Source organism: Haplochromis burtoni, unplaced genomic scaffold, assembly GCF_018398535.1.
Source record: "Haplochromis burtoni strain Fernald_Lab_line unplaced genomic scaffold, NCSU_Asbu1 Contig_103, whole genome shotgun sequence".
Taxonomy (NCBI): Eukaryota; Metazoa; Chordata; class Actinopteri; order Cichliformes; family Cichlidae; genus Haplochromis; species Haplochromis burtoni.
The window spans coordinates 1,726,210-1,737,844 of NW_024582464.1; the positions used below are offsets into that span (position 1 = coordinate 1,726,210).

At 40.4% G+C, this 11,635-nt stretch overlaps 1 protein-coding gene across 1 annotated transcript in view; it reads left to right on the forward strand.

The window, feature by feature from the left end:
- enah (ENAH actin regulator) overlaps positions 1-11,635 on the forward strand; it is a 150,293-nt gene continuing 138,658 nt past the window's right edge. Inside the window, exon 1 of the mRNA XM_014336425.2 lies at positions 1-434. Coding sequence (XP_014191911.1) covers positions 430-434 — 5 coding nt within the window. The 5' untranslated portion in view covers positions 1-429. The remainder of the gene's footprint in view (positions 435-11,635) is intronic.

Below are 11,635 nucleotides of genomic sequence, written 5' to 3' on the forward strand. Positions count from 1 at the left end.
GCGGGTCCTTAAACGCAGCACATGTTGCGGCCAGCAGCCAGCGGCAGCAGACCGGTATCCGAGCGGCACAGCGCCGCATCACATAGAGCTGAGTGCGTCAGAAACAGCCGAGAAACGCTGCGATTCTCCGCTTTAGTTCCCAGTGATTCAGTGCCAGCAGCGGAGCGGCGATGCTCTAGAACATGTAGGAGTCGACTGTTTCTTTTTAAGCCACCATTTTCTTTTTTATTTTCCTTTTTTTGTACTTTTATCGGATAGCCCGCAAACTGTGAAACATCTTGTCACGCCGTCGTCGGGAGTCCCCATTCATCTTAGGTCGCTTGTATCGTTGAACCGAGCAGCGAACTTTGGTGAAAACTACACAGCAACTCAGCCGTCGTCGTTATTCGAAAGACTCTGTGACATATTTGGCCTGACACCACTTTCACCATGAGGTAAGAAGCCCCTGTCTTCATTCTGAAATAGTGTGAGAGGAGTGAGTTTTTTTTTTTTGGGGGGGGGGGGAGAGATGAAACAATGAAAACTACAAAATTACGCCAACTTTGCTTCCATAACGGCTTGTATCGAGTAACCGGTACGCGCCTGCTTGCAGTGCCGTGTTCGCCTTATTGGAGGGTGTTTGTTTGTGGTCAGGTTTTATTAACGCCAGCAGGCGCGTTCAGTTGAATCTGAATTTGTGCTGCATTTGTGGACGTGCATGGGTTTGGAATGGCGCTCGCTTATTCCTCCTGCTGCTGCTACTCCCACTCTGCATGAGAGAGGATTATCTTTCAGCGGTGCTGCTGATGGGGTGGCATTTATTTGATGCCACATCATGATTGTCACACACGCGCAGAGAAGCACACAGAGAATGGCTGGTAAATAAACGCTAGCTCCATAGACACCCAGCCTGAGCGAGTCTGGTGGCAAATGGCGAAGACATATGATAGCTGCTTAAACATATAGTGCAGTTCTGACATGTCATGAACTCGGGAGGACACGGGTTTGACAATGTTCGTGCAGCAGGTTGGAGGTTGGATGTACCACCTGACCATCATAGCTTACCATGTGTGGCTGTTATGTAGCGTGGATGAAGTCTCTGTTTTCCATTAAAACATGATATCTTCTGAAGGGAAAGCCTATTCTTGCAGATACTTTGAACGGCTGCTTATTCTATGGAGGTCTGTTTTTGTCCAAATTATTTTCGGATATCTATTGTGCAAATTGTATTTGCATCCTTTCAACTTTACTTCACTTATGGCAAAACACTTTTTGACAAGCAGGTTGTGCTTGATGGTGTCTCTTTTGACACAAACATGTGTCAGTGCTTGTTTAATGTGGAGGGAAGACCCATCCCACACTGTGGTGTTTGGTGGTGACATAACAACGTGGGCTTTTGTGTAACGAAAAAAGGGGAATGTTGAATGATGTACAACATAGAAACAGATGGTAGGAAATCTTTTAAACCCATAGAGGAAAAAGTTGAATGAATTCTGTTAGTAGTGCTGTGATGTGGTGACCACAGTGATATTCAGTGACAGCAAAATAATCGCTGATGAGTCTCAAGTTAAATGTTTCTCAACTCCAAGGTGAGCATCTGAAGTGACTAGAAATTACTAATGGTAGAATCAGATGAAAATGGGCTCTAGTTTTGTCTCATTCATTTGGCAATAAAAACACTGCTTATGTTTGGAAAAGGGAGTAACTTACAACACGGTGGTGGGACTATTATGCTGTGGGAACGCTTCAGTGCGTTTGGAACTGGGAATCTCATCTAGAAGGAAATATGAATAAAGAAGGACATGTGAAGATTTTAAAAGAGAACCTCAAGCAGTCAGGAGCAAAAGTGGGTCTAGATTATCGCTTTAGTCAGAGAAATGACCCAAAACATATGCAACTTCTTGTGAAGAAACATCATCCGTAGTGAGTGTCCACATGAACAAAATTTCAGCCTCAGTGTGGGAGTGAAAATGAATGCTGTGTTACTTTACTCTTTCTGGGGGTCATGATGTACAATGCATTTCTTGTGGCCTTATTTTCCACGATTCGGTGTAACATTGTTGCACAAGCCTTGAGGTTCCTGAAATGCCTCCTGCATGAGCAGCCACACTGTAATGTTACCACCAAAGTGTCAAGGTCTAGCACTGGCCTTGTTTAGATACATCATGCATGAAAGCTGTATTCTTTTTATTTTATTTTTTTTTGTATTTTTAAATTTTTTTTCTTCAGTTCATGTAGAGCTGCCATCTCCACAGGAATGTGTCCTGAAGAAGTGTTGGATTTACTTGATTCTGTTTGACATGGCTAACATAGCACGGCAATGTTTGTCAGACATTTCCTGTTGCGTGTTTCATTTGTGATGCTCACATTCATCCAGACAAAGCTCAGTGTCAAAACCGCTTCTGTGGACATTTGAGATCTTGATTTTATAGTGTGTGTGTGTGTGTGTTAAGAAGTGAGACATGCAGTGTGCAGGAGGCCTGCCTCTTTAAAGAAAACCCTTAATTGAAGCCAGCTGTTGGAATCTCTCTGTAGGCCAAACTGTGGTTAACAATAGTTTTGGTTGTTTCAAAGAGCCGCATGTTGCGTCCGTGTCCCAGAATGGAAACCGCTAACTTCTCATGTCTCTCATTTTCCCATCCTCTTCCTCATATTTCTTAACAACTCCCTCATTAGTTGTTTTTAGTCTCTTATGAGCCCCTGAGCATGTCTTTTAAAGTACAAGGAGGAGCGCTGAAAATGAACATCACCAAACTGCAGATAGCAACAGAGAGAAATAAAGGCTGATGTAATTTTTAACACAAGTTGTTTTCAGAGGCAGAAATCTTGTTTAGAAGGAATGTATTTGTGTGTCTGTGTCATAGAACAGGTGTGTGGACGAGTGGCTGCCCCAGCTGCTTGCAGCTGACTCATGCAGGACACTTGTGTGGATCTGTTGTTGTTGTTGGTTTGTTTTTGTTTTTTTGTCCTTTCCTTCTCCCCCATGTGCCACATGAACACCCCAAAGTTATTATCCCATTGAGTATTCAGTACATGCTCCTGGAGGTGAGTATTAGCAAGCCATTTTCAAAATTATCTCCAGCAAAGCTCTGTTCAATTAGTTCCAATCATCACAGCAAAGAAGGCAGTTTGATTATTTAACTCACAGCTGGGCGAAGGTGACGGTGGGTGGATGAGTTGACATTTATTTTTGCGCCAGCCACGTTGAAGGGTTCCCCACCCTCCCAATATATATTTAAATTTACAATAAGATATAAACCTTTACAATATATATTTTTTTAGATGACTAATTAAACTTTTTTCTTTCTTTCATAAAACATTTTTGCTTTTAAAATGGTAACTGCTACTTTGCAGAGGCCAAGGAGACTTACTGAAAAACCCAAACTACTGACTGTCAATAAAGAAGTGAACACAGCAAAGTCTGGAAATGCAGTAGTGCCTTGAACCTGCATTCTTTCCAACAGCCATCCAGGGGCTACTCTTGTGGTTGCAAAATGTAGTGAGATTGTGTAAAAGTATGAGTGTGCAGTGTTCTTGGTTTCTCAGTCACATTCATCCTTTGTTTTTGATACCAAGGTTTAAAAACGATGAAACGCAAGTCTTCAGAACATCAGTCCACAAACTGATTATATGGCTTTAGCAATCTTTTATATAGTGTCAATAACTCAGCCATACAATATTAGCTTTTTTAAATTACAATACAATTTTATTTATTTAGCACGTTTAAAACCAGGGGATACACCAAAGTGCTTCACAGTAAAAATAACGGTAAATGATTACACTGAACAGTAAGTCATTAAAACAAGGTAAAATAGAGAAAGTAGAGAAAAGGAACAAAAAGCATTAGTAAGTAGAGAAAGGGAGAGATCATGATTATCCAGAGAAATGAGTAGCGATACAGCAATTAATGAGGTGAGAATTAGCAAATTAGAAAAGCCAGGTTGAATAGGTAAGTTTTCAAGTGTGCTTTAAAGGATTGAATGGAGTCAGAGGCACAAATGGTAGCAGGAAGACCATTCCAGAGGCAAAAGCACGATCACCCCTAGTCTTCAGACGGTGCCTGGGCTGGGCCAGAAGTAACTGACCGGAAGATCGTAAAGAACGGCTGGGAGTACAGAGACTGAGGAGGTCTGTGAGATAGTCAGGGGCTATCTCACAGACCTTTGGTGAGATAGCATTTGAAAGTAAGCAGCAGAACTTTAAAATCAATACAAAATTTAATAGGCAGCCAATGTAAGTCAAACTTTCTAAATTTGCAGTTTAAAAAAAAAATACAATGAAAAGGTTATGTGAGTGGTTTGGTTTGACTGTTTGTTAGTAGAACTTCTCAGAAAGGTGGGGAAATATAATTCCAGTTTAACCATAGGTGAGGTTAGGCCCAGTTTACAAGTGATAAACTTCAGCTAAACGGATTTCGGAATTATTTGAAGGATTCTTTACTGTTGCAAAATTGGGCATTTTGCGTCAGAACTTACCCAGTTTGATATCAATTAGTTACAAAATAAACAAAAAAAAGGATTGAGAGATGGTATTGATGACGTTAAAACGCCTATTGATTGTTTCACATCTATGTGTCTTGCTAGATCCAAGAACTTAGTTTATGAGTTCTTAGTGAGGTGCGTGTGTGAATGCTGGATGTTTAGCAACATGGCCTTGTCCTGACTCTTAAGGTAAAAGGTACCTGGTGAATGGTCCTTCTTAAACCATTAGGAGGAGACTTTATATAATGCTTGTCAGCTTATTCTTCCATGTTCTGTCAGGGCACACATACCACCGATGCCAGCTTATCTCTGGCTGTTTGATAAGCAGCACTGTAAGGGCGATGGGGGGCTGTGAGGCGTCACAGTAATAGTTCTTGACAACTGCTGAAGGGCCACGTGCTTCTGAGGCACTACAGGTTCACGCCACAGATGAATGGCAGGAGCTGAGGTCAGACTCCATGCAGCTTGGAACATTTTAATGTAAGTGTTGCACTGGAGGAACTGTTTATGAAGAGAAAAACACCCCCAGTCCCTCATGAGTTGAAGCTGGACTGCAGCCAGCTATGGTATCTAGTCCAAATGAGATATTAATGAGGTCATCCTAAGGCTAATTTGAAATTGGAATAAATGCAATACACTTTACGTTCTTCTTTGGGTTTATCGTATCTCAGAGTGACAGAGTCAGGGATCCTTTCCTCGTCTTTACAGGTCAGATTAATAGATTTTCTGACAATAATATTACAAGAAGTCTAAGGAGCTTGGAAAGAAAAGCGTCTGGACTTCTTTAAGTTGTTGTCAGTTGTCTTAAAGAAGTCCAGACACTTTTCTTTCCAAGCTCCTTAGACTACGATGACCTGGATGACTGAGAACCTTCACAGACAATATTACAAGAACTGATTTGATTACATAATGGACACATAATGGCATCGCTCTCTGTTAATTTCAGCCTAGCAGTCTTTGTCCACAAATCCCAGGGATTCAGCCCCCCCTGTCTGTGCCCTATTGTAGAAATAAATGTGACCTCTAAAGGAAAGTGAGGAATTGGTAGCAAGCTCTGGAGGCACATTTGGCCTTATTCCCCTCTAATACACAAGCTGATCGCAACCTGGTTTTCAAAGTAGGAATTTTTCAAAGGCCTTGTCCAGACTGGAAGTACAATGGTGTGTCTGTGTCTTTTTTTTATGAACTTTTTGAACAGGCCATTAACTTTATAAATCTTCGGGATTGCTATTCCTGTATTATGGTTTCCATGTAAATGCAAGGACTGGTCCAAGTTTTCCTCCAGATGCAGAGTGAGGGCTGCAGAGCTGCTGATGTGACCTTGTGTTATTGTGATACCTGAATTGTCATATTTTATATTCCTATAAAATGTTAGAAATTATTATAAACAGACCAATCAACTGGAAGAGTATACGAGTATAATCTGACTATAAAACCGAATGTATAATGTTGTCTGTTTATTGATGGGGGTGAATTGAACTATAAAATGGGACGGGAGAATAAAGGTGTTGTGCCAGAACAATTTGCTTTTGAAGTTTTTGGGGAAGATTTTGATCTCCTGGCAGCTTGCCATCATCTGCCCCTCATGCTTTCTCTCTCCCCTTCTCCTCTTTCTGCAGTTGCTGTCAGCCAGTCCATCCTTAATCTCACATTCTCATTTCTCTTCCAATCTGCTCCAAAAAGGCCCGCTTTGCAGTCCTCTCTGAGCCAGGACCCCCCCCCCCCAAAGTTTTCATCCATTTGACGTTCCAGACAAGTTTCATCCCTCATGACTGAGGTCTTATGTTTCGGCCGTCTGCTGGATGGCTGTTTACTGAGGTAAAGTCAACCAGAGGAGCAAAGTAATCATGCCGTGGATTTGTGGCTGACACAGGGCCAGCTCTCCCAGGATTACTGCTGATTCACTACAGTAAAAGATGTGACATGGAGCTCTTAGTATTAAGTCACCATAGGTAACATATTGCTTTACTTGGATATATATTAGGGTATTTTTAAGGTTGTGACAGACAGAAAAGACCAATTAATGTCTTTACCATAACCACAGCCCGGTGCTGCTTCTGAAAGTTAAGTGCCTTGCTCAAGGGTGTCTCAACAGTAATTTATAAGGAGAGCATTACTCATTCATTTTTATTCATACTTCGTCCTTGCTGACCTCGTGATTCACATCATTGGCCTCCTGCTTAGAAGCTCCCTTCTCTAATCTGTAAGCTGCCACCAGCCATCACGTCCTTGGTGTTTTTCTTCCTGCTGAATGATACTTGTGTTTAACTCTGTGCCTTTTCCCTGTATTTTTCTGATGAGTCACTCCATGGACAGTCAGGATATTACAGACCAGACTGAGAAATGATCTCCTTTTTCTCTTCAGTGGTAGTTTGCTGCTTTTATGATTAGTATTTTCAGGGATACTTTGTTCCTTTGAGAAGTGGCAGTAGACAAATAAAGCACTTAAAATGCATTCCTACTGATAAACATTTTAGCAATGGAGACAAAAATAGCAGTCACATACTACCCAGAGCTGAGCAGGTAAGAGATCTGGAAACAAAGGCTGCTGCAGGCAACTATTAACAATTCTTCAACAGGTTCATCTACAGAGATCTTGTGACTTCTCTTACCTTAGTTTAGAGCAGTGGTTGGGGAACTCCAGGCCTTGAGGGCCAGTTTCCTGCAGGTTTTAGATGTGTCCTTGATCCAACACAGCTGATTCAAATAGCTAAATTACCTCCTCAACATGTCTTGAAGTTCTCTAGATGCTTCGTAATGAACTAATCATTTGATTCAGTCGTGTTAACCTGGGGTGATATCTAAAACCTGCAGGACACCGGCCCTTGAGTTCATCACCCCCGGATTAGAGCCTAACCGATATAGTTTTTGTAAAGACTGATGTGGATATTTGGTGATTTACAAACCCAATGTTGTACTGCATCCATCTCTCTATAGCTTAAATTTGTTATGTTTAGTTATTTATTTACTCATTTACAGTGGTCTCGGATCCAGCTGGTTATTTATGATATTCCAAATGTGTTTTGCCAACAGAAGTTTTAGAGTGTCCACCGGTTGATAAACTTTGCAACATAACACTTATAACTTATAGCTTGTAGCTAATATCGACTGATAATATACATACTAAGGAAAGGGCAAAAGCACAGTGCTGCAAAGCAAGAGCATATGTGTTGTAAGCGGATCAAAAAATGAGAGCTATATAAGGGGGGGGGGAAAGTGGGACTAGAGCTCAGTCAGCATGTTGAATGTCCAATTGATGAACTTTAAGCTAACTGATACTTGATATTATGGGGGATGGCAAAAATAAGATGCGTAAAAATATTTAAATTAAGGTTGCCACAATATAAACAACAACATCAATGAAATAAAAAGGAAGAAGTCTAACTCCTATAATAACGTTAATGTTTTATTTGCCATAGCTGTTCGCTGCTAGCTTATTGATAACTTTACACACAGCTATTGTTCCTAGCGGGTAATTGCTAATAGTTAAGTAGCTAACATTAAAGTGTGGGCTGGCCAGATTAACACTTTTAACTGCTTAATACGTCACTACTATTGAAATGTGAAACTTTACTATGGTCTCTAGTTGCCAAGAGGCATTGAATTGGTTTTGGCATCCCATGGGGCCTCAACACTTTAGTATGATACCTGTCTGCTGCTTATCTGCTAATGTCTATAGAAAGAAATGTAATCTTCTAGTGATTCCTTTGTGTATTAGTTTGTGGTGCTAAACAAAAGTTTGTATAAAAGTATTGTTCCTAAGTACCTTCATCACAGGATCTCTCGAGGTCACTAGGTTGAAAACTATAGTGGCTGGAAAAAATTGGTGAAATTGAGATTTATTAATGCTTTCCCGAAATATTATGCAAATGCTAAGTTTCTAGCTTTTGAGTGTGAAACACTGGAATTATCTGACACTGTTTTTTGTTTTGTTTTGGGGTTTTTTGTACAATGAGTGATACCAGTCATAATTAAACCCGGTTTTGACATTTACCAAGAAGTGGCGTTACCCAAAGATAAATGCTGCTTGACATTTAACTGTGAAATGAGTAATGATTTGGTATAAAATACTTTCCTTCTCGTTAAATATGGAACATTTTGCATCCAGAAAGTGTATTTCTTTATCTTCAATATAGCTTTTGTAGTCTCCCCCCCCCCCCCCCCCCCCCGTGAAGTTACAGCAGTTGTTTCTTCACATTCACACATTGATTCCTGTTGTATCCTCTTTTTAAAGAAAAAAATTAAATTATCTGATAAGAAAAAAACATTTTCTTCTATGTGATCACATCTCTGCAATGCTCAGCCTCTTTGTCTAAACAAATGGCAAAGAGCAAACTCCAGCTCCATGTTAAACTATGATGTCATTGCTGCTGTTGTGATTTGTTGTTTTTCACCAAAAAACCCCCACAAGAGGCTGCTTGGGCCTAATGCATGCATCCATGCGCCTTAATATGTTTCTGTTGCAGGTTTATTTTTAGTTACAAATGTGAGTGCGCTTACATGGTGACAACTGAGTGCTGCAGAGTTGGAGACTAAACAAAGTGTTGACGATTCTTTTTAAAATCTTTTTTATTTATTTAGGGTTTTTTTTTTTTTTTTTTTTTTTTTTTTTTGTAGCGTGGAGTTATTTGAGTTGCTCGGTGAATGAATCATTACAGCCTGTTTGTGTTTAAATGTGCTAGTGTATGACTGTGTATGCATGTCTGTAAGCATTTAAAGGAGTAACAATGAAGAAATGCGAGCATATCATGTAATTTGCCACCTGTAATTACTGTTGATGATGATGATGATGATGATCTGGTGTCCTGCTCAGTGATTTTGGCCAAGGAATATTTTTAATGGCCTGTGGAGGAAGGACCCCCCCAAGCTTTTAGTTTGGTAATATTAAAAAAAATATAATTGTACATTATTATATTATTTTTTTAATATTATTACACTACAATTAAGCAAGTTTATTGATTTATATTGATCTAAATCTGTAAAATGTTACTACAGTCTTGATCTGGCCTAGTACACCCCATACCCCCCTTTAGACTCACCCCTGCTTGCTAGAAAGTGAGATGATATCCACCAGCCTTCAGCAAGCGGACTAATTTCAACACTGTTTTATTTTAAATTCTGTAGCTTTACTGTAGTACTTCCTGTGTAAAACAGCAGGGAGTGGAAGCTGATACAACGGTCTTTCTTTCTTCACGTTGGAGTTGTTGATCAGGCGCTTTTCCCCAGTAAATTTCGGGTTTGCTTTTAGTTACATGACTAGTGTTGAAGTTGATTAAAGGTAGAAAACAATATTAATGCCTACTTGAAGTTATAGACCGTCAGTACTTTTCTCATCTTGTGCATTTTCCATGGTTATACCTCTCTGACCTGTCTTCCCCGTGATGTTTGTGTAATTTATGTATGGTCGGAAGGGTACGATAGCGCTGGCACGGTTGGCAGCTTTAACCCAATTTCCCTCGGGATGAATAAAGTATTATCAATCAATCAATCAAAAGTGTTTGCTGAGCTCTGAATGGTTCACTTGGTGTGTGTCTGTGTGTGTGTGTGTGTGTGTGTGTGTGTGTGTGTGTCAGACAAGTTGTGTGCTTACTTTACCATCCTGTGAAATTTGTGAGCTTCTGCCATGGACATCATTGTCTGAGGGGGAAAAAGTACTGAGACTACAAAATAGGAGTTTGGTATGATCTGTCCAAAATTCTTCCACGGTGGCATACAGTTCGATCATAGCGCAAAGGCGTATCTGGTATAAACATAGCTTTGGATCCATTAGAGGGAGTGGGTGTCAAAAGATCATGTTGGTAACATAGCTAATTTTTTTGCAATTTATAGAACAAAGTATATTTACTAAAGAAACACACAGGTAGCCGGAAATAATTGTTAAAATATGGACACCCGTGCACATACTTTTGGCATATGTTTCATCAGAGCATGTGAAAAGGGTTGACTGTGCAGGAGTGCTTGAGACAGTGTTAGTCAACAGTACGTGTCATTGCTCTGGCCAGCTGCATGCCCACGGTGTGCTCAACTGTGTGATTTGCCAACAGGAGGCCACGCTAGCCTGATGATCCACGACAGCTCATGAATGTGCTTTTCTACGCTCTGTACTGCCGACCTTTCACTTGTCCTCTCCCACTCCTTCTTCTGAGATTATGCTTATGCCATTTCAGCTCTGCTGGTCAGCATGCAATGCGGAGTGACAGTGATGATGGTAGATGAGGTGAAGCAAATGCGACGCAGAAGCATTTTTGCCCCTGTTGGTTTAATTGCTTCACAGTGCAGGATCTGTTGGATGTTTCTGATCATTGTTTGGAGGATTAAAGGCCCTTTTGGACCTTGGAAATAAGTTATATAGGTTAAGCATAGCTGTCACTGAGATGTGATGTGTTTATTCTTTAACTATGTTTTGCATTTATTCGAATGATGTTAATATACAGTGTTGTCAATATGATCAATCAGTCCAGTGCTCTAAAAGGTCGGAGTTATGGTGAAAACGGAACAGGACAATTTAACTTAAAGTTAACGGCTGGCCTGCTGCCTTTATTTGTATGAACAGGTTTTCCAGCAGTGAGCCAACATGCACTGTCTGAGGACCTTGTGATCTGCTGATTTAAATCCAACGATCAGTCAGACTTGTACATGTGGTTATAAGCAGCACTGAGGTATAATTTGTCCTGCAGCCAACCTAACAGCTACAACAAAATGAAGTGTTGTATGCGCTCAAACAGTATGTCCTTAAATGGACTGATTCTTATATAGCACTTTTCTACTCTTCCGGAGTACTCAAAGCGCTCTATACAACATGCCACAATAACCCAATCACACCCATTCACACAAGGACTTTTTCTAAGCTGTTAAGTGCGCCCTATCTAACATTCATACACATTCAGACTCCAATGGATGCATCGGAGAGCAACTTGGGGTTAGTACGCTGCCTAAGGATACTTGACACGTAGACTGGCTCCTCCAGTCTGTCAGCAGAGTCGAAGTGATGTAATCAGACTGTTGGTGTCTTCCAATTCCCTTCAATTGATCTTATCTCTTTTCACATCTCACACATATTTAACCCTGTTGGTTCAGTTTTGTTGTCTTTGAAGTCTTTCTGTATATCTTTCTCTCGTCCATCCATCCATTATGTTTTCTTCTTCTTCTTTTTTTTTTTTTTTTTTTTTTTTTTT